The 24761-nt window shown below is 38.3% G+C and overlaps 1 protein-coding gene across 1 annotated transcript in view; it reads right to left on the reverse strand.

The window, feature by feature from the left end:
- Positions 1-24761, reverse strand: part of ncs1a (neuronal calcium sensor 1a) — a 48708-nt gene that overhangs the window by 23334 nt on the left and 613 nt on the right. The window contains exon 3 of the mRNA XM_058383560.1: positions 6043-6067. Coding sequence (XP_058239543.1) covers positions 6043-6067 — 25 coding nt within the window. The remainder of the gene's footprint in view (positions 1-6042; positions 6068-24761) is intronic.

The raw sequence follows: 24761 nt of genomic DNA on the forward strand, positions 1-24761 counted from the left end.
CACCTGATTCTGATTATTTGGATGGGTGAGCGAATACTTTTGGCAATATAGTGTATATATATATATATATATATATATATATATATATATATATATATATATATATATATATATATATATATATACATATTCTTTTATTTCCTGTAAATTGTGAGGGTCACCATGGATTATTGGATTTGTTAGAATAGAATAGCATTTGGAGGTCAGTTCAACACTATGAATACTTTGTCATGTTCCTCAAACCATTCCTGAACAATGTTTGCAGTGTCAAAATGACATCTACATGAATGCCAGATCCAATGTTTCCTAGCAGAACATTGCCCAGAGCATCACACTGCCTCCACCATCTTGTCTTCTTCCCATAGTGTATCCTGGTGCTATCTCTTCTCTAGGTCATGCACATGCACCCATTCTTCCACACAATTTAAAACACAAAGACATTCATCAGATCAGACCACCCTCCTCCATCGCTCCAGTTGTGACGCTTACATGCCCATTGAAGAGGCTTTTATGATGAACAGGAGTCAGCATGGGTACTCTGACTAGTCTGTGGCTACACAGCCCCATTCATATACAGCAAGCTGTAATGCACTGTGTGTTCTGACACCTTTCTATCATAGCCAGCATTAACTTTTACAGCAATTTATTCTTCAGTAGCTCTTCAGGTAAATGTTCAGGACAGGGTAGGTTTCTCAAACCAGAAATCAGAGAGCCTTAGCCATGACCCTGTCACTGGTTCTTGCTGTGATCATTTTTGGTTGGTACCAAACTAGCCACTGCATGCTGGAAACAACCCACAGAAGATCGTCTGACCATCAAATTTATCAAATTTGCACAGATTTGTACAAAACATCAGACTTTGAAGTGGGTGGGCTACAACAGTAGAAACCCATTGGCCTCAAGTTTATTTGAGCTACTGAAGTCATCCTGGCAGCTCAAACCAGTCTGGTGATTCTCCTCTGATCTTTCTCATCAACAACCATTTTGCCATTGTTCTATACAAATTCTAGAGACTGTTGTTTGTGAAAATCAGCAGATTCTGAAATAAACTGCAAATTTAGCACTAACACTCATGTCACTGTTGTCAAAAATCAGATTTTCCCCCATTCTGATGTTTGATGTGAACATTAACTGAAGCTCTTGACTTCCTGACATAAATGAGCAGGTGTACAGGTGTTCTGTTAAAGTGGACTGTGTGTGTGTGTGTGTGTGTGCTTTAAAGTAGCCACATATTGCTTTCATTCAGCCAAATTGGAGGGTTTTCAAACATGAAATGCCAGTTTAAGGTCAATGGGATTAAGCTACTCCAAAACCTTAATTTTGTTTCTTTAGAGTCATTCATTGTCTTGCTGCATAACCCAATTGTGGCTGAGCTTCAGATCACAGACTAATGACCGGACATTCTCCTTCAGGAATTTCTGGTAGAGTGCAGAATTCAAGGTTCCCTCAATTATGGCAAATTACTCAGGCCGTGAAGCAGCAAAGCATCTCCACAACATCACAAATACCACCACCAGGTTTTTGATGTTCTTTCTGTGCTATACTGTGTTTATGCCAGATGTAAGAACACCTATGACTCCAAAAAGTTCCACTTTCTCTCCACAGAACATTGTGCCAGAAATCTTAGCAGTGGTTTTCACGCTGCAACTTTCACATGGAGAAAATTTCAGTTCAGTTTCTAACTAATTGAGGAATCATGAATGCTGACCTTATCTGAAGCAAGAGACTCCTGCAGTTCCTTCGATGTTAACTGGGTTCTTTTGCGACTTCCTGCAGGAGCACTGTTAGAGGAATTTTAGCAGGAAGGCCACAAATTTTCTCCATTCTGCAATAATGATAGTGATTCACTGGAGTCCCAGAGCCTTAGAAATGGCTTTATATCCTTCATCTCTCCAGGAATTTCTTTCGATTCTGGCATAGGGTTTTAGCCTTTTTCTATTTCAGGGCTGGCAGTAATCAAGCCTGGGGGCTCCAGGTCTACATTAAAATTGTATTTTGTGTTTACTCTGGTTGTCTTATATTAAATTTTATTTGAAACTCTTTAACAATTAAGTTTGACATATGCAAAACGGAAGGAGCAAAGACATTTTCACTGTATAATGAACTACAGTAAACTATGTTGTAAATAAATAAACAGCTTTAGAATTATTGGCACCCTTTATAAAGATGGATAAAAAGCTTCTGCACTTAAATAGCTTAATTCTGCACTACAAATATGAGTAATATGAGTGAAATCTTTTAACTGAAGTACATAAACATGTGCCATAATTACTGGCAGCCTTTACGTTCCTGTGAACTAAAGTAACTTAAGCATGTCTGCATTTACTTTTTACATCATGACATCCTGTTTCCCTGGGGTATAAAATGAAGAATATACAAATATTATGAGACAAAATTGTTTTAAACCTCATATATCACATCACAACAGCCCTGAAAAAGTAGCTACATGCCTGAAAATGACCACGTCATGACAATAACCAAAAATATATAAGACCAGTGCTGGACATAATTTGCCTAGAAGGGGATGCCTAGAAGCATTTCTAGGTTTATTTTTTTGTTGTTGTTGTTGTTTTAGCATTAGAGATGCTATGCACTTGCACCTGACACCTTGGATTTGTGACGATATGATATTGCTTAAATATCAAAACAAAATTGCACAAATGCTGTGCTAGGCACGCTGGGAAACAGGCCACAAGCTGAGAGAGGGAATTTGTGACAGATGATTTATTATATCATCTGTCTGAAAGTATCTGTATTCAGTAGTGAAAAATGAAACTCTTAAAATTCAATTCGAATAATTTAATTAAATCCTTTAAGAACATTATTCTGTCTTTTGTCCCAGTACGTTTACTTCAGCCTTTTTTTTCTAAGTGCTTACATAACTGATAAAGGACCTTTGCCTAAAAAGCACGATGTAAGCAATATCACACTCGCAGTAATGCTCTTGTACTGAATATCACCCACAGCTGTGATTTCCTACAACTTGATCACAGCCATGCCGATAGTCAGAACTACAGCACTCATGATTGTACGATATTGCTTAATTGTATTGCAGTAATGACATAAATAAAGGAAAGCCCATCTATCTATGAAAATGTTCTTATACTTTGTGATATTAATTTTGGTTTTGCTCTACAAAATCGTTTCCAAGTAAGCATATAAGCATTTCAGTTAATTGTGCTTATCACTCATGCTCAAACACGACCGTTCTCACTTACCACAACTCACAATAACAATATATATATATATATATATATATATATATATATATATATATATTGTTATTGTGAGTTGTGGTAAGTGAGAACGGTCGTGTTTGAGCAATATATATATATATATATATATATATATATACACTATATTGCCAAAAGTATTCACTCACCCATCCGAATAATCAGAATCAGGTGTTCCAATCACTTCCATGGCCACAGGTGTATAAAATCAAGCACCTAGGCATGCAGACTGTTTTTACAAACATTTGTGAAAGAATGGGTCGCTCTCAGGAGCTCAGTGAATTCCAGCGTGGAACTGTGATAGGATGCCACCTGTGTAACAAATCCAGTCGTGAAATTTCCTCACTCCTAAATATTCCACAGTCAACTGTCAGCTGTATTATAAGAACGTGGAAGTGTTTGGGAACGACAGCAACTCAGCCATGAAGTGGTAGGCCACCTAAACTGACGGAGCGGGGTCAGCGGATGCTGAGGCGCATAGTGCGAAGAGGTTGCCAACTTTCTGCAGAGTTCTGCAATCGCTACAGACCTCCAAACTTCATGTGGCCTTCAGATTAGCTCAAGAACAGTGCGCAGAGAGCTTCATGGAATGGGTTTCCATGGCCGAGCAGCTGCATCCAAGCCATACATCTCCAAGTGCAATGCAAAGCGTCGGATGCAGTGGTGTAAAGCACGCCGCCACTGGACTCTAGAGCAGTGGAGACGCGTTCTCTGGAGTGACGAATCGCGCTTCTCCATCTGGCAATCTGATGGACGAGTCTGGGTTTGGCGGTTGCCAGGAGAACGGTACTTGTCTGACTGCATTGTGCCAAGTGTAAAGTTTGGTGGAGGGGGGATTATGGTGTGGGGTTGTTTTTCAGGAGCTGGGCTTGGCCCCTTAGTTCCAGTGAAAGGAACTCTGAATGCTTCAGCATACCAAGACATTTTGGACAATTCCATGCTCCCAACTTTGTGGGAACAGTTTGGAGCTGGCCCCTTCCTCTTCCAACATGACTGTGCACCAGTGCACAAAGCAAGGTCCATAAAGACATGGATGACAGAGTCTGGTGTGGAGGAACTTGACTGGCCTGCACAGAGTCCTGACCTCAACCCGATAGAACACCTTTGGGATGAATTAGAGCGGAGACTGAGAGCCAGGCCTTCTCGTCCAACATCAGTGTGTGACCTCACAAATGCGCTTCTGGAAGAATGGTGAAAAATTCCCATAAACACACTCCTAAACCTTGTGGACAGCCTTCCCAGAAGAGTTGAAGCTGTTATAGCTGCAAAGGGTGGACCGACGTCATATTGAACCCTATGGATTAGGAATGGGATGTCACTTAAGTTCATATGCGAGTCAAGGCAGGTGAACGAATACTTTTGGCAATATAGTATATATATATATATATATATATATATATATATATATATATATATATATATATATATACATTAAATATTAATTTATTTCACTCTCATTTACACCTATCTGCAGTCTGTATTCAGGGGGTCAGAAACAAACTAACATGGTAAAAATGGCTGGATGACAAAGGCTAACCTTTCATCTGAAAAATAAATAAATAAATAAAAGTCTGAAGTTGTTTGCTCTCTCTCTCTCTCTCTTTCTGCTCCTTTATTTTTTTGATAACCCAATTTAGGCTGCATGTTTTTTAGTCCTTTCCGACAGTGCTGGATTAAAGACCAATCCCCTTTATTTTTTGATAGGGGGGGGGTCCTCTTACACGGTATGGCACAGAAGCCAAGGAAATAAAGAACATTTCTCATTCTTACGGCTGGAAAAGTGTCTTGAGTAATTTTATTTTAATAGCATGTTATTATAACTAACATGTTACTCAGATCCTGTCAGGAATGAGATCTCAAACGCAGGGAATTTTAATAACCAAGACACGGGGAGAAAGATAAAGACGAGTCAAGGTGGTGATAATCAATGAGGGAGAAAGAAACTAAAGGGATCAAGATATAACAGTGAAAAGAGTTAAAAGAACAAAAATGCAAAATGAATAAAACACAAATCAGCAGAAAAAACAGACATACAAAACAAGTACAACAGTGTAATCAAAAACATAGTCAACAGTCCAGGGTCAACAGGGCAAACAGGGATATCTGAGGCAGAGCAGAAACACACACAAACAAACAAACAAAGGTCAAAACCGGAAGAATAGTTAGAAGGCTTGGTAATGCCACAGGAAACCACATTTTAATCCTATTCAATAGGATATCTATGGGATGTACTGTACATAAAATTTTACAGTTATATTGCAATAAAATCAAGAGATACTCATTGCTGTACTTATTAATGAGCTCTATAATTTGCTCAGGGTGGTGGATGTGGGAAAACACTGAACTGCGTAGCACTGTGATTGCCTCGAATCAATTTCACCCTGATGCTACTGACGAATAAAAGCCTGTACAATCCATCTACACGCTGGCACAGGAGCCGAAAGCTGCCCACAGTGCCCACACTAAATCCAACCACAAATCTGAGCAGCACTTTCTGCCCTTATACATACTCACTCACTTCACTAAGGATGCAATACTTCACTGCGTGTCCATGGTAACACCGAGGTCCAGAAACTTTGCATTTTCCAAACACATTCATCAATACCGTGACAGTAAGTCTGAGGCTATGTTCTTCTACAGACCAATATTTCACTTATAGCCCAAAATACACAAAGATTTCTTTTATAAGCATCTGTGATTGGTTTAGAGGACTTGGTGATGTTAATAAGGATCTCACGGAAAAGTAAAGGAGGGGAAGGGTGAATTGTAGGTTTGGAAAAGGACAGGAGAAAGAGAGAATGTAACTTACCACTGCTGAACTTCTTTTTCAGTGACTGCAGAGGAAGACAGGGGAAAAGAGAATATTATTAATAACCCAGGCTGCAGTATGAGGCATTACAGAACAAACAGTATAGAAAAGAGACATAAAGTTTTTAATATATTGAAAACGATGGAATCTTTATATTCTAGACATCTACTTATATCTACATCTACTTATATATTTTTTTCTTTTAAAACCACGACAAATCCCTGTGATTTAGTATTGCAAGTTTTGCAAGTGCATGTGGCCACATTGTAAATCTGACAACAGCACAACAGCGACAGAGAGAAAAAGCAAACTGTGGAGGTGTCAGCCCTAAGGTTGGAGTCGTGTCAGCTCTGCCACTGAATTGCGACAGACACATCACATTTCTGGCTTACACATTTTTATAGTTTGATTCGGATCAGAATGGCTATAAGTAGACCGCTGCAAATAGATGGTCTAAATTATTACAAGAAAGTCTTAATCAGACTTATGCATAAATAAATCCCTCATTAAGCCCTGGTGCATAGGGACATTACCATCCTGAAATAGACCACGGCCATCATGACAGAAATGTTTCATTATATGATAAAGGTGTTCAGTCAGAACGGCCTTGCATAGGCGTGCAGTTGCATGTTCTTCTAACACATACAGCGAATCGCAGCGACAAAACAGATGTAAGTCATTCATTTATAAATGAGAGCTAGTGACTTCCAGTAACATGACAAACTTGAGAAAAGTTTTATGTTTTTTTTATGCAAATATGGAGCAACTTGCTACAGCGACTTCCAGTGGGAGTGAAGACAGTAGAGCGCATGTGATCTGTGACAAACAGCACATACTACTTCACCTTCATCTTGTATAATATGACGCATATATTCACAGCTGACTTTTATACACAAACGGCAAAAAAATCTCCCTCCAGAATGTTTTGTTTTGTGGCAGGAAAACTAGTTTGCTGTCAAGTGGAATGCTAGTTGCACCACCCACTGATAAATATTATAACTATGGCAACCAGTAGTAGGAAGTCTCGCTGGTGAATTCATGGTACAGCGACTGGAGACTTGCAGCAATAAAATGTCTAGAGTTTAAGGGGACAAGTGGACACAAACCCATGCTATCATAATGCTACAGCACAACAGAGCCACTGGAGACCTTGAAGAATGCAGGCCTACAGATCAGCAAAACACACACACTCAGGCCTGTACTGTTCTCGTGATGTGCACCACTTATGTATGCACTAATTAATCTTATCATTTTTTCCCCCCATATATCTACAGAGCAATGCTGATGATTTTTACATCAGTGAGCTCACAAATGTCCTTTTGATATTGTAATAAGTTGCTTATATACTGCACTCCTACTATATTAACCCTGTTCTGTGTAGATGTGAACAGATCATTCCTCCTGACAGACCAATCACATCCTGCACCGACATTCTTACTCACCAGAGCATTATGGTGAGTTTTTAACCAGTGCATTTCCAACTTGCAATTTCCAATTTTCGACTTTCTCAAGAATCTAAATGCAGGTGTTACTTTAATTACTGAAACACTTACCAGCTGAAGAGTGTGACTGAAGTTCCTGCATCTTTCCCAATTGCTATTTTAACCAAAACTGTGGTCAACTGGACTTGCTCAGTATTTTCATCTCAGTATTGTCACAAAGCATGGTAGGATGTTAACTGTTGTATCATGTGGAAATGGGATGCATGTGTTTGAACTCAATGTTATGTTTTATTGTGAACGATCTAGAAATATAGTCAGTGTCTGTAGTATTGGTCAAAACACAGGCAAGCATGTGACATAGGACAATCATGATGAACACAGATGTGGGTCAGAATCAGAAAACACAGAACTCGAGAAAACAAAGCTAGGACTAAACACACAAAAAGATTAATAAGGGTATGTCTCAATCAGCTCGTTAGCTCCCTTGGTTGTGAATCAGTATACGGTGTACACGAGTTCTTCCACTGATAAGGATCCTGTCTCACTACACACTGGGACACTGAGCACCCAGTTTCCACCAGCATCTAAGTTCACTGTAAGTCACTGTAAAAACCCACATGCTTTTTAATAATTTTAACACTTAAAAGGTGATAGACTCAAACAAACTGTATTTACAACATCAAGTAAACTTAAAAATTACTAATGTAAGTAATCATTTGAGAGCTATAACAATGATACCTAGCTACTTACATTTAGACAAAGTTTCAGAAAATATGACATCATTTCCAGTAAGGGAACACAGTGATTTTTGCAGTGCAATTTTTTACGGAACAAACTGGAAGGATATCGCGATTAAGAAGCTCTTAAAATGTCCCACTCCCTGATAAGTGCCCTGACTACTGAACTAGGGAGCTGTTTTAGATGCATTCTATAAGTCTGCTCCAGGGGGAAGAGAAACAACAGGGCAGAAATGAATTTAGCCGAGACACAGAAAAGGTGAACACATTTGCTTAATCAATCAGTGCCACGACAGGGACAGAGACAAGACCAAACCAAACGCATGTCATAACAAAAGCACAGGGAGTGAACTAAAAAAGTGATGTGCTAGTCACACTGAGAAACGGGCCGCAAGCTGAGAGAGGGAATTTGTGACAGTTGATTTATTATATCATCTGTCTGAAAGCACCTGTATTTTGTAATGGAAAATAATGTTCCTCAAAAAATAAATTTAATTCAATTAAGAACAGTATTCTGTCTTTTGTTCCAATAAGTCTAGACATAGACGATTTTGTTTAACTGTTTTACAGTAATGACATAAAAGAGGAAAGACTATCTATCCATGACACATCACCCAGATTTGCCTTTCTAAATATCCAGTAAGTATACAGTTTCTGATAAAAGTTTGATTACTTTTCCGGTTAAAAGTTAAATGCTGTCCTTTGTTTGATGTAGTAAATTCTAAATGCATGCACTGAAAAAAAGAAATGCTTAGTCGACCGTCTTTGGTCAGTCAGTCATCCTCCACATCACCGCTCTCATTTGCTTGCAACAACTTCCCAGCTGAGAGAGAGCTAATGAAAAAAGTAAGCTACAACAAGGGCTTGGTTGTCTAAATTCATTCATTTATCGTCTGGTGTTTATGACAATGTGACATTTCCATCATTGATTGAGAAAGATCAATTTCATGTCATGTGCACTTTCCATATCCAGCTGTCAAGCCTCTTACTGCCACCCCGGAATGTAGACATGGTGACAAAATGTCCAGTTGGATTTAATGGAAGAATGTGTTGGAGTAGACTTGTGCTGTCACATCTTTAACTCAACAGGCTAACCTGTCTTTATATTGTTCCCCAAAGATCACAAACAGCTGATCAGTGTCCTTCCAGCTGACAGTCATTTGGACATAATGCTTGAGAGTCTTCAGTGGACACACAGACAGGTTGATAGGGCTACTGATAGTGTGAGGTATCAGTATCTTGGCAGGAAAGCTGGGTTCGGCTCCAGCGTCACATATTTGAACTCTGGTCCCCGTAGCAGACGCTGTGTGATTCAAGTGAAACTGATAACACATGCAATTTGCTTATTCACACACAGTTTTATGTCAGCTCGCATCTGCCACTCTACTCTAGGATTGCTTTTAGATTTCAGATGAACTATTTATTCCATTTACCACCTTTTTTCATACACTCCCCCACACTTGCTAGGATTCATCTGTTTTACCAATTTCCCATGCATCAAACCAGCTCCTTGGTGACATGTGCCTTTAGGATATAGAAGACAAGCATTAGGCTGACATCACAGTGCAGTGCAGCAGAAAAACACACAGTTTATACTACTGATGTTGGCACCAACTGTCCAGATAGAGGAGTGTGTACAGACCCTGCTGTTGCAAGAGCCCTATGGTGAACACACATTTTGTGAAGACCCTGAGGGCCAAAGCTAACCTAAAAGGAAGGGTATGTTGTTTCATAATGTGAAAGCAGATGGATCTCCTGTATCCTTGAGCAATGTGGAAATTCATCTTTCAGATCTATGGTCAGAACCTCCTGATGTGTGTAGGAAAGCTGTATTAAGGAGATATTTAGGCTTCTTAGACCACAAATAGGGTGAATTCTGTCTCCTTTTTTGGATTGCAAAGATTTTGTCCAGGTGCTCTGGCTCTGGAAGTACTTTATTTCCTGAAATAGCAACTGAACCTCTGTGATCAGTACAGTCAGCTAGAGACAGCTTACATTTTATAGCAGTTTTACTAAATGTACACACAAACTGTTAAAATAGGTTCACACTCATGAAAATAAACAACATTTGTCTTCGAAAACAGAGACGGATGCAGTTGCTGGTGAGCACTATTTTAAAGGCAAGCACACAAATTCAAAATAGTCAAAAATAGGCACAGAGTCAGGCACAGGAAGAACTGGGCAAAACACAGAATCACAAAACCAGAAATGAGACCAGGCTCAAAACCAGAAAAGCATACCCAGAAAACAAAGGCTTTAGCAAATGAACACAGGACTATACTTCAGAGAGGAGAGTTCTGCAAAAATGCTTAAACTGTATTTGTGTGTGTGATTGATCTCAGGTGTGTATGATCATTATTCTGGTATTCAGGACAATGTGCATGAGTAATAGGGGTCGTAGTCCACATCGGCTTTGTTTGTAACCTGTGGTGTTCTCTGGGAAATTGAGTCTGATTCCAACACTGATTTTGTGGTAATAAGATTTTAGACAAACAGTATTTTAAAGGTGTTTCTAAATATATGAAATATTGTTTTATTAATAGTCGATAAAATGATAGAAGTCTCCATATCTCTAAATCTGTATTATTTCTAAAAAATCTCAATGAAGCAGAAGAAGTGCAGATATGTGGATACATTTTGTGTGATAAATTTAATTGTATGTGACAAATGCAGTATAACTATAACAGCATAACGCTTAAGCATCTAAAAATTCCAACTTACTGATCGATACCAGCTCAATATGCTGAGTCTAGCTTAACATTACAAAAGGGAAGAAGGCGGTCAGTCACGTTCACCTGGCAACATACCAACAGCCATATTAATAATTTTTCATGCTCCAGATGTGTCTCTGAGCCTGAGGCAGTCCACCCAACCAGCCCATGCTAAACATTCTGCAAATTCAAATGAAGTAGGGCTGTTCAGATTGAAGGAAAGTTTTAAGGAATAATGTGGTGAAGAAAAGGCGTAGAGAATGTGTTGATGCATTTCCTTTAACTACATGACTCCAGAGACTCACAAGTTTACAATCAGCTCGTTATATTAATATATTAATATCTATAGTAACAGCTTTTCATTGGGGATTATATTGTGGACACTTCATATGATCTCAGCCTGATAAATGGATTTAGAAACATGTTGTTATTTAACGGAACAATCTGAAGAATTGTTGATGATGTGATTATTTCTGTATATGGAGTTGACCCACCCTTTGCAGCTTCAACTCTTCTGGAAAGGCTTTCCACAAGGTTTAGGAGTGTGTTTATGGGAATATTTCACCATTCCTCTAGAAGCGCATATGTGAAGTCAAGCACTGAAGTTGGACGAGAAGATCTGGCTCTAATTCTCTGCTCTAATTCATCCTAGAAGTGTTCTATCAGGGTGAGGTCAGGACTCTGTGCAGGCCAGTCAAGTGTGTGTGTGTGTGTGCGCGCGCATTTTAAATAATAGTATTTTTGTTGTATTTCTACTCATAACTGAATTGTCAGTCTTTAGGACTGTCTATACCTTTTCCTATTATCACAGTAAAACCTACAACATATACAACAGAAAGATCATAAATAAGACATTAATAAATAAATTTTCTATTTATTAGTCAATGGAAATATATTTATAAATATAACTGTTTTATATCACAAATAAAGTTAAATTCAATGTTACAACGCCAGAGCTGATCATTTAAGATTATTAACCAACCACTGAAAGGCTTCATCACTGCATAGAAAACACCTGAGAGCAGACATAAACATTCCACATAATAAAACATACTTTCTCAGACTGGCTCTCTCAAAACGCTCGCTATTTTTGAACTCTTTAGCTGTTTCTCACAGCACAATATTCACCATGCACAATCATACATCATCAAGGAAAATGAGATCCCTGGTCTTAGAAGATATAATGTGACATGCATAACAGAACCCACAGCCAAAGTCCACCAATAAGTGAACGATATAAGATTAACACAAAACTCATTGGACCAATATAGTAAATATAAACCAATTCAGCCATAACATAACAAACCACCTGCCTAATATTGTCCCTCTTGTGCCACCAAAGTGGTTGGATCACTTCCTTGGATGGCTTTTGGTGGATACTAACCACTGTATAGTGGGAAAACCCCCACAAGACCTGCTGTTTTGGAGATACTTTGACTCAGTCATCTAGCCATCACAATTTATCCCTCGTCAAAGTCATTGAGATCTGCTCAGATACACTTGCCCACTTTTCTTGCTTCCAACCACCTCAACACCTCAACTTCAAGAACTGACCGGTCACTTGCTGCCTGATTTATCCCACTTTAACAAGATAATGTTATTCACTTCACCTGTCAGAGGTTTTAAGGTTATGGCTGATCGTTGTACTACGGATGAATTACAGTTTCCAGGTGTGTAGCGAGCTAAAAATTGAACAAAAACCCTGTTCATAGTGTTTATTTACTCGTATGATAACATGATCATATTTTTATGCCTTCCAGTTAAAGAGCTACAAATCGTTGCTGTGTACAGCAGAACAAAGTAACTATAGGAACTATCATTATTGTGTAATCTAACCCAAAGAACTTATGTTATTGCACACTCTGTTATAGAATTCTTCTTTGGATCATTTCATACAGTGTGACAAGTAATGGCTGTATAAGGCTGCTGGAATCACACAACTTTATACTTACAGCTACAGTGACCAACTTGCATTGATCTGATCACATAGCAGTACAGATCTGGCCAGATCAGGCCATGACCATCCAGGAAATCTCATTGGCCAAACAAAGGCTCTCTGGAATGCTGCTGGGAATCACATGATTGTTCAATATATTGTCATGAAAATGTCATAGCCAATGAGATTTCCAAGATGACCATGGCCATCCCAGACTAGGTGACAGGTGGATGGTCAGGTTAAATTTTGGGGAAGACGACATCATTTTAACGACAATATTTTGAATAATCTTCTAAATCTCAGCAGCAAGTTCATGTTTGGCAGATCGCCATGGCCACCACAGGTCACCTTCAGTTCTGCCATTAGCCACGAAATAGATACGCTTTTGTTGCACTATAATCAAACACTGGTGTCATTGTGAGGTTAAACTGTCTGCATTTTATCTTCACTGATTTTCTTGTACGCTCTCAAGATAAATAATGCACTAAGCAGGTAAACTGTACCTTATCACCAGAATCATGTATTTTGTATTTAATGTGTATTTTACTGGTAAAAGTGACTGCACCTGATATTTAACACATTATTATAATTATATAAAACACATTAGACCAGATTTAAATATTACATAAGACTTTGACGCATGAGCCGAATAAGCTTGATATACAGCACTGATGATGCCATGTCCATTACAATTACAGCCCAGATAGCACACAAACTTTTTTTGCTAATTGCAAAAACATTGACATTGGGATTTAGAGAGTTAAACCTGACAGCACCCCCTCTTGGTGATTTCAACTTCATTTCAACTTTATTTCAACTCCCTTTTCTCACCATTAATTCATCCCATGTTTTCTCTTATTAATCAACTGACTTTCTAAGAGGTGTTGTTTATCCAGTAACACACAACTGAATAAAAGAGAATTATTAAGAACATGCCTTAACATCTTTACAATTAGCAAACAATCTGCATACAGTGTTGTTGGGACATAATTTGTACAGGTCTTCGATGTGTGTGTCCGCTGGTGATCTGGGAACACTGTTAATGTTTGCATAAATGAAATGATGCTCCCTCCACGAAGACTAAGTGTGGGTCTGTCCTCCGCAGTAAATGTGCACTGTCTGCTGTTACCTAATTGTTTTGCATTGCTACAGGAGCTAGCAATGTGTTTCCAGCTGAGTCCATAGTAACACACACATATACACACAAGTCCAGAGAGCAACATAGTCATTACAAAGGTCAGTGAAGTGTAGCCAAGCGGACAGGAACGAGCATGGGGAAGTGAAGAAGAGTTATATGTAGTGGGCTGTGAAGTGTGCAGTGGTTGAGAAGTGGATGAGAATAGGATGAGAGAAAAGAGAAACAGACAGAAGAAGGATAACACTGATATCATTTTGATAGGGCTGTAGACCTATTTTCAAAATTGACTGCTCAGGCTGTTGTCTGAATGACTAGTCATCTATCTGAGAAAGCCTCTTGTAACTGTGCTGGCTTAGAGCCACTTCCACCTGACACCAAGCTCTTATTGATGTGTGGACACCACACACACTCACACACACTCCTTTAATAACAGCATGCATCAGCCTGTTCTTCAATTAACTGTGATCAAATAATATGCAATGAATAATGCATAGCCACTGCCTCACACCTCCAGGGTCCCGGTTTCGACCCTGAGCTCAGGTTAATGTACGTGTTGAGTTTCACATTTTACACCAGTGGGAATGTGGCTGTCTCCTGGGTTCTCCGCTTTCCTCCCACCTCCCAAAAAACATGGCCTACAGTGTGAGTATGTGAATGTGTGAGTGTATTGTGATTTGTGATGGAGGGACATCCTACTCAGGGTGTGCTTTTCAATGTTCCCAGGATCCACCGCCATCCTAGTCTCGTGTAGACAAAACTACAGACTGACGGCAGAAGGTCTGGGCTCCATAGCAGCTTATATTGGACAAAGAACCACCCTTGGCCGATAAAAGCAACCAATCAGGATTCAGTTTGTTCAGCTCAGTGTTTGGGGACATGGAAGTGTAAAGTCCCAACAAAAAAAAACAGTCCAGCATGCAACCTTAGATCACTTATTAAAGAAAGTAATTCCAGTTAATGACACTATACCGTCATCTTCACATAATTTGGAAATTCCAGCATTTAGCTGATCCTCATAAGTGCTCATTTCTCACAGTTGTAAAGACGTCGGTTTCCTTCTGTAATGAGGGAAGTAGAGTATCATGAAGGCTTTGTTTCCAGGTGGAGTGTTAAAAAACATGACACTTGTCTTGCGGAAATCCTGTAGACCAATCAGATGACAACTTTGAAACTCCTGAAGTGTTTCCAATTTTGTGTGCCATATGCATCAGATGTTCAGCCAACAGTGACTACCCTCACCCTGACCAGGATAAATGTTTATTGAATATGAATAAACGTTTAAATGTCTGATTCACTTTTCTTGCTTAAACTTTTCAGGCTTTATTGGTTCCCACGAATCTCATTGTACATATTGTACATATTTTATATGAGTTTTGAGTTGTTATTGGGTACATCTCTGTAAATAAATACCTCACTGCACTCTATACTGCTTTTTTTTATTTATGGAGGTATATTTTCACATGTAAATGTAAGAATCACTATAACCTTTTATCACCCCAAACACATTGTTGTCACACAGGCAGACTGTGATAGATTACCTGCAATAACTAGAGCGTTGCTCACAGCACATCAAGCCCTACAAGAATTGCCTTTGAAAGTTATTGTTACAAGGGTGACAGTGGCTGTGTTTCTGTGACAGAGGTGGTGATGCTTTAATGCTAAAGGATTATATTTAAAGCCAAGTCAACAAATGGCCAGTAATTAATAGACAGCAATAGTACAATCAACTGTGACTGCAGCTCTTTCAGAGCTACACTGTTTTGCAATAAGTGTTGACACTTTGTGTTGTGCTGTATGTCTGCCAGGCATGTTTACCACAATAGCTCAGCCCTTTATTGGATCACCGGTCGTGGATGCTTTTTGTGACATGTTGATATTACGGTTGTTAAACTGTGACTGTGTTCAAGTGTTGAACTGCAAGAGATTTACAAAAAAGAAAAAAGAAAAAGAAAATAAACCATGTGTAATTCTGTTTTCATGACATACTCTGAAATTTTGGACACATGTGACTCACAAAACGTCCCACAAAAACAACCCACAAAATATGACCGTAGTAATATAATTCATTACATTTTACACGCACACCACCAACAAATGTTTGATTCTGTTGTGCCAGGATAAGACTCTCCATCTCGCAATCAGCATCAGTGGAGCTGGCTCTCAGCATGATGCAGAGCGAGGCCACTGATTAGGCTTATTTCGTGCAAATAATGTCAATTGGATCGCAATGTAGAAAGGAGAAAACTGGTTTATGGCTCATAACAGAGTTGCATAAGACAAGTCTTCTCTTCCTCTGAATCATAGTAATCCTAACATATCTCAGTGCAGCACACATGGGCTGACACTGATGCTAAGTACAGACTCCAAGCTGGAGCTACGGCCGATAAATCCGAGCGTTAACGCCTCCTCCTCCATCTCCAGGCTTCTAAACACAAGCCCAAATAAACACAAACATAAAGCTGCTTGATGTGGGTGAGAAATGCTTTAGCAGGAGGAGAGCATGAATTCCACAAAGCTCAAGATGAAATCTGTCAAAACACAGGGAAATGTAAGCTTTGAGGGTAAAATAATAGAATGTTATAAAAATGACACCCAATTACTATTGCTAATTAATTAAAAACAATGCATTTTACTTTCATGGTGATTATGTTCTTAACTTTACTGTCTAATTCTGGTCCTAACTGAAGTGTGAAAATGCTGGTGAATTGGTTTTTATTTCACTTTTCAACCATAAGGAATGTGTAAAAAAAAAATATATCAGTTGCAGGTTAGTTGTGTTATTATTACACATGATTACTCTGATTGTTATTTTTTCAATATGCAACTATGGTGAATTTTGTTCCTGCTCCGTGAAGCCTAAAAGAATAGCATGGCAAAAAGAATGACATTTCCAACTGTCCCACATGCAGTGGATCAGCGAGATATCACAGAGTTCTCCTGTGCATTGCTGTTCCCATAGCAACAATTGCGATTATCTTTTGTTTATGGTTTGTCTTGTGCCTTTGTTTTGTTTTTTTGTCCTATCTCCATCCATGTCATGCCATTGATTTTGTGTTCCATTGTGTTCACCTATTAGCCCCTGATTAGAGTCTCAGTTTATAGCCTGTTATGTCTTTGTTGCCATTAAGTCATTAGGACATTAGTTTCTCAGTGGTCCTGTGTTTCTAGTTTCTCCTTGTTTTCACTCCTGCCTGCTTGTACAGAGGACCGGTATGGACTACCCTGTTATCCTCTGCCTACCTGTGTGCTAACACCTACAACCAACTAAGAACAATGATTTCTGGATTTGCCCAAATAAAGCACACTCAGTTTTATGCACAAATCAACCTGCACTTTACATGAATGATGTCTGATGTTTGCTTTTTCTTTAACTAATTTTCTATCTTTATTCTATTCTACCATATTTTGCTTATGAATTGTCTGCAGGTTAATGTGTGTGTTATTACACATCATTACCTTGATAACGTTATTTTGTAGTATTTGTCTATACAGTACTTTATTTCAAATGACATGGTTAAGCTACATATTTTCATTATCAAATAATTTACATATAATTTTAAGATTAGAGTACGACCACTTTGCATCTACATTACTTCCAGCTATCTGGCCCAATCTCGCTCAATCGGCTCAGTTATACCACAATGTGCTGAGGACTTCATGGCTGCCAACATCTATAACAATATTAAGTTTAGCTACACTGTAGTAATTTTCATCAGCTTTATAAATTATGGTAAGTTATACTGTGTTATAAACCACATATTTTATATGATTATACTGCAGAACTGGTTGTAGCTGGAGGTAGAATTTGGGCAAGACTTTCATTACTTACTCTATTCACTTTACAAAGTACACACTCTGCAATGTTTATACCTGTCGTTACCAAGACTCTTTTCTAATGATTGTGATTCTGTTTTCTGATCTTCTCGACTTCTAGACCATGCATATAGTTGATCACCTTGACCTTGATTTGGGTTACCATATTATTTGTCCTGATTGCTAAGTGAAACAAAGCTCTGTCTATGTGAACCTGTGTCCAAACCTGCTGACCCAACACAAGCATGTGTTTGAGATATTTGTTCTTAAGAAGATGAACTATGGCTAAGATAAGGGAAAAGCATAAAGTAGCAAAAATATACAGGCTTTAATTCTAATGCTTTCCAACCTTCTCCTTTTGGATTTGCTTTACTTTATAAACATTCAGCACACTTCCATTGTTGATATACAACAACAACAAAAAATTCAATACCTAATACAGAAACCTGTACATTTATACATTTTCTTGTAATGCTTGTCCTACACAGGGTCATAGGGAACCTGGAGCCTATTGCAGGGGATGAGGTGGGGGACACCGGAGACTTGATGCCAATCCATCACAATAATACAGAAACCAGAATCACAATAAGTTCTGCCAGCTTGGAATTGACACAACATAAACCTAATACTACTACTAGTAAAACTACTACTGCTAAAAATAATCATCATCATGTTTTATACCGTACTTTTCTCATAAAAGAAAAAAACCATCAACTAGAATAAAGAAACAAACAAAGGGATTGAGGTAAATAGTTTCACAGTTTATAGCCATAATAATAAAACTAAAACACTAGAAGTGGCCCCCAGCACTGACCTGTTTGAATTATGTTCTGGCTAAAAGACCAGTGTTAGCAGACCTGACAGTGTGGGCAGGGGAGTAAAGGTGAAGACCCTACACTATCGTATTAGGATGCTATAAAAAAAATCTGATTTATCCACTGTGAAAGAAGATTCGTGGACATATGTTTCAGTGGTTGAAACCCCTGTTTTAGCGTGGATGGAAAGGCAAAAGTCGATAAGAACTGATGCATTATTAAATGTACCTGTGTTAGTGTGGACTAGGACAGAGAGGCAGTGTGAGATAAAGACAGGGCAGGAGAGCTATAGAGTGGGAGTAGATAAGATTCAGGCCTGGGAGATAAGTAAGGACAAGAACAAAAAATACCAGGCGACAGTCAGGCTGAAATCAGGAAAGGGGGTGGGATAATAACAAATGAATGAAAGAGGAATCAGAATGAAAAGAAAGGAAAACAACACAAAGGTGTGTAGCACTGAGTATTGAGCAGTTGGTTAGATCTTTGTGAGTGTTTCTGTACCAAATGCTGTACACATTGTGTTCTTATATTATTTCTAATGTGTCTTCATAATAAAGTGAGTGTGTGTTGCTTACTCTAGTAATGACTGGAGGGCCAGGAGGTCCGTTGAGCAATTGCAGTCTCAAACTAATTACAGGCCACTCTATCCAGTGGCCCATCAGGAGTAATTACATAGCCAGGGCTAAGATGGAGGCCAAGAGAGGAAGCTACACATGTAATAATGTTCTAAATATCATCCTACAACACAAAGAGGAAGCACCTTCCCACACTGGTCCTTCCCAAGTCCACAGGAGCCATTTCAAGACCTGGAACAATGGCTGTGTTCAAAATGAATTAGCATTAGCTTTTGTTGTACTGTACTACACAGCCATGCGACTATAACAATACTAGAGCTGTGTAATTCTTTGGCGATTATGTTTTATTTTTACGCAGGGGGTTTTCACAGTTACAAGAAAAATGTGTGAGTCATTGTTAACTAGGCTTTATTTTGGAGCCAGGGATTTGATACACAGGCAGTAATGGCACTAGCTAGGTGGCATAAATCTTTTGTATCAGGAATAAAGCGATCATGACCAGTCAAGTAGAATCTTTTGAGGACAAAACATCAATACTAAATATACATATGCACATTCATTCATTCATCCATCTGCAGTAACTGACTCATACTGGGGAGGAATCAGTTAGAAGCCTAAACTGGGATTGCTGGGTACAAGAAAAGAACACACACACACACACACAGAGGGAGAACTCTGAATTTGTGAGGCAGAAATGAATTTAAAATCTTCAAAACAGAACCTCAGTGTCTTGTGAACCATCTTATGACAAGAATCTTAGAGCTTCATGTCTCCATAAGGCAGATAATTAGGGGGAAAATGACAGATTCAATTTAGATGGTTAGGAAGCAAACCTTATAGAGCATGATCATGATGTCAAAGTATAAATCACTAGAAACTTGCTTTGAAGACTTGAAATTCATTTCTGCCTCACAACCCCATGGTTCCTGTCTCAATTCTGAGCTCGAGCTACTATCATGTTCTCTCTGTCTATGTGCTTATTTAATTACTGTCCTGGAGCTTATTACTGAGGAGACTTGTGAAAAAAAATGTATTAAGGACGTCCCCATGATAAAATAATCCTATCCGAATAGGGCTTTACTCTGTAATCAACTCTCTTTAGGACCAACTGAAGCACTGTCTTTCTTGATTTTGAACATGGTTTCTAATCTAGTCTCACAGGACAGATCCAATAAGAGCTTTAAAGAATACTTTCTTACAGCAGAGAGAGGGAAATCATGGCTAAATACATCTTTCGGTCCTAATCTTTAAATAATTCTTTTTTCCGAGTGACAACCTCGGACTTGGAAAAAAAATAATTACATATGTCGGAAACAGTCATCTCACATACTGTAGAACATTAACTAATAAAAGGCAAGCCATAAAAAGATGGCGACAGAATGCCAAGTAAAAAGATGTGTACAGGAGAACACACTCGTGCTGAGTGAACCTGTTGGCGTGAAGGTGGTAATTTAGGCTCTTGACAGCTGCAGACACCACCTCCATTGAGAGCACAAAGCAAGTACAACCTTGTGCTTTGTCATGATGAAGTGGCAAGAACTCTGAAATCCATTCTGCCCAGGACATCGAAATATTATTGGATGGCACTCCAGACCAGACCGTGCAAATACTCAAATATCAGGGAATATTTCACAAATTATCGTGTTGTTCAAATGAAACACTGGAAACAATTATTATTAGTATATTATTAGTAGTAGTATTTATATTAAGGGTAGAATTTCCACTTATGTGTTTTTCAGTTCAACAAAAAGTAACTAGATAAATAATGCCAGATTTAATGTTATTAATTAGTAGTAACATGTACATCGTTTGAGTACGTAAAAGCTGCATACGGCCATAATCACGTACTAGAGCGTGCAGAACTGATTGCATCAGTTTCTGTGTTAGAATCCTGCTGAGCAAGGAATGAGCCATAATATAATTAGCCAATAATAATCTTCAGATCTGAGATTTAGCCCTGCATCCTGCTTCCATTTCATTTCTACACTCTGATAGGATCATGATGTGCTAATGTGCTAGAGCTGAACTGAACAAACCAGGCAGACAAATCTGGTAACATAATCAGCTAATGATTTAACCATTATAACAAGTTCAGCAATTTATTTCATGTGTTGTTTAAAAAAACAAAGAACAAAAACAAAAATAATTACTTATCATGCTTAAATGATGTGGCAGGGACTACTTGACTCCAGTGATTGGGTGTAATCATTACATGCTGACAAATTATAATAATCTCTTTATAAGCTGGCCCATGATTTAGCTTGTATTTACTAATGTAATTGCCAGACCAGATTTTGAGCTTTCATTCCATTGATAGATTTCATTTTTCAATAACACACTTGCCTAAATACACTATATTTTAATACCAGATGCTAAAAGACTTATTTCCCTGAAATCTATGAAAACTGATAAGATGTGATATAAATCTAAAATGTTGACTGAAACATAATGCATACTGATCTACTGAATGTCAGATCTCAGAGGATAGTTTGAAGGAGATAGGGAACAAATGTCAGATGATAGCCAGGTAGTCTAGCCTATAATCAGGGCTGGGATTATGTGTGGGCTAGACTGGGCTGTATGGACCCAGGGACAGGAGATCACCAAATACAGAATAAATATTTAGGTTTTTCAAATCAGGAATTATAATACTTTTAAAGGTTCAGGTCCAGGTTCCACACTTTGTTGAAAATGATTTGTTTAGTTGTAGTCAGTCACATTTGGCTTGTACTTTTACAATAGGGGTGGGGCAGAGATGCAGTCAGGTCGATACAAGTGATTTCCTGAGCTTATAGAAGTAAAATATTTGACTGCTTTTCTTTTCCACTGTTCAGCTGTGCACAGAATAGTGTCTGTCTTTAGAACATGTCTAGTTCTGAAGGTTTGCTGATTTGTCCATGTTACCTACTACAGACTTATCACAGATTCTATTACAGAATTTTTAGGTCCTCGTGTTCCTGTGCCAGGAAGTGATTATAAAATTATTCTTTAAGCATTTGATGGAACTCAAGAATCACTCAGTTGACATGTGCGATCAAACAAGAAATAAATCTGGACATGGGTATGAAAGCGTTTCAAATGCTTTGAATGTTCTGAGGAGTGTAGTGGGCTCCATCATTGTAATATGGAAGACATTTAGATCCACCAGCACTAGAGTGAGCTGTCTGGCTAAACTGAGTCAGCAGGTTGGAATGGCCTTGATCAGGGCAGAGACCAAGAACCAAAAGTCACTCTGTCTGATCTTCAGAGGTCCTCTGCAGTGACTGAAGAAGCTGCTGAAAGGAGAACCATCTCAGAAATAATCCATCAATCGAGCTTTTAGGATCGAGGAGCAAGACGGAAACCACTCCTGAGTAAAAGGCATATGACAAGACTATAAATGACTGAGAGCATTAAAAAGTTAAAAGATGGTCTCTGATGTGACGAAAATTGAGAATTGGGCTGAACTCAAAACACTACCTCTAGTTCATCGACTTTCTAAACCTCAAACTGGGGTGAAGTTTCACCTTTCAGCATGACACCGACCTGAAGTATAGAGCCATGACAGTGCTGAGGTAGCTTTGGGACCAGTTTCAGAATCTCTTAGAATGTCACTGAGTGGCCAAAGCCCAGACTTATAGAACACCTATGGAGAGACCTGAAGGAGAGAAATGTGGCCCACATCCAGTCAAATCTGTAACTGTACTGAAATGTGTTCTGAGTACTTCTGAGAATTTAGTCATACTAAAAACTTGTTCTAAAAATGCTGTGTCATTATGGATCACTGCATGTAGATCGATGGCCAAAGAAGAACGTTTAGAAATCATTTTAATTTACGTTTATCACACAAAATGTGTGAAAGTGTGCAAACTCTGAAGTGGTTGAAATAGATGCCAAACCCATCATACATTATAACTGCTTTTACAAAACTACTTCTTCATACAAATAAAACACGCATCCATGCATCCTGTGTAAACCATGTAAACATCTGAGTATGATGTATTGATGCCAAATCTTAGAATAACTGAATCATCTCTCAGTTACTGAAGCCTATAAATTTGATCAGTGTGGTTCTCTGTGACGCGGGTTGTTAACTGACTGTCTGGGTGGCACAACTACTGAACCAATAGACCAAAAAAAAAAATTAATGTAATAAAAAAATATGCATTCCTGTATTAATCTAAATTTTTTCATCACCATGTGGATTTTCATAAAATACTATATATTTAAACCACATTTATTAATGTTATAAAATTAAAAAATTTTAATAAGATGATATTTTACATTATACCAAATAAAATAAAACTACATTTACAGCAAAAATAAAGCAGTTTTATACTGTTTGCAGGGATGAACAAATCATAATTTTTTATATAGCCCACTGGACAAGTAAAAACTCTGCTGCTGCTGCCTAGTGCCTTTTTTTGCCAGAAATCTGACTAAGTTAAAATGTAATGTATTAATGCTGGAACTATTTGGCTTATTAACCATATTAATAAGTACTAGAGGGAAAAAAGGAGCATATGCAGTCCTGGGGACATGAAGGATGAAACACTGCACAATATCCAGCAGAGTGTTATTTGTTGAACTCATTGAACTGTAGCACACACAGCTCCAGTGTAATGACATTTCAAAACAATTGGCATCCAAATAAAAAAGATTATCCATTACAGAGCTGTTAAATGCTAAGCTCAGTGAAATACATCAGAGATCCTAGTAACTGATTTCTGTAGAAAGAGCCATAATGGACATCACACTCCCTTCTCAAACCACTGAGATGTACAGCAGTGTATGCATTTTCACCAGTTTCATCATGTTCAACTCTAGACCTAGCTTTTTACACAAGAGTGTTTTACCTTCCTAGATAGTAATAGATTTGTATTGAAAAATCTTCATTTGTAGTAAATATTTGCAGAGACCCACAAGACGATTACAAAGGAGTCTTTAAAGGAGCACTTTGTCATTTTTAAAGTCCTCTGCTGAGTGAAGTACAATAGCAATAAACACACTGATATGTCTTCCAGCTCCCTCAGCCAAACCCATTCTCTATGCTGAAACTACATTTGCCTTGTGAGTTGCGTTGTGAGGAAAATGGGTGTGGGGGCAGCCAGCTGTGTTCTGCGCTTCAGCTCAGGGCTGAGATGATCTGATCAGAAGATAAACAGAAGCCTGAAAGGAAAGAAATATTCTAGCCATTTTATATTACATGCTGCAAAACAAAGGTATTTTAGAAGGACAGAGGAGAAAAAGATGATGATGATTATAATTATTATTATTATTATTAGAGCTCTTTTAAACATTACATGCCATATTTGATCACCCAAGTCTTAGTATCATCCGTACCTTAAGTTTATTTTATTGCCAGTCAGATCTGTTCAATACATCTAAATCTGGAAGATTTTTGTATATGTGTAAGTACTGCACATTTTAGCACTGTCTCTTCCTACATCTGCTCATTAAATGCTTAGTAAATTTTTGTTTATAATTTACACTTATCAGTGTCACAAAGCAGCAGATGTCACACTGATAAACGAGATAAACATTTCACCCACAAAAGTTCAGCTGAGCTGTTT

Source organism: Hemibagrus wyckioides, linkage group LG28 (genome assembly GCF_019097595.1).
Source record: "Hemibagrus wyckioides isolate EC202008001 linkage group LG28, SWU_Hwy_1.0, whole genome shotgun sequence".
Taxonomy (NCBI): domain Eukaryota; kingdom Metazoa; phylum Chordata; class Actinopteri; order Siluriformes; family Bagridae; genus Hemibagrus; species Hemibagrus wyckioides.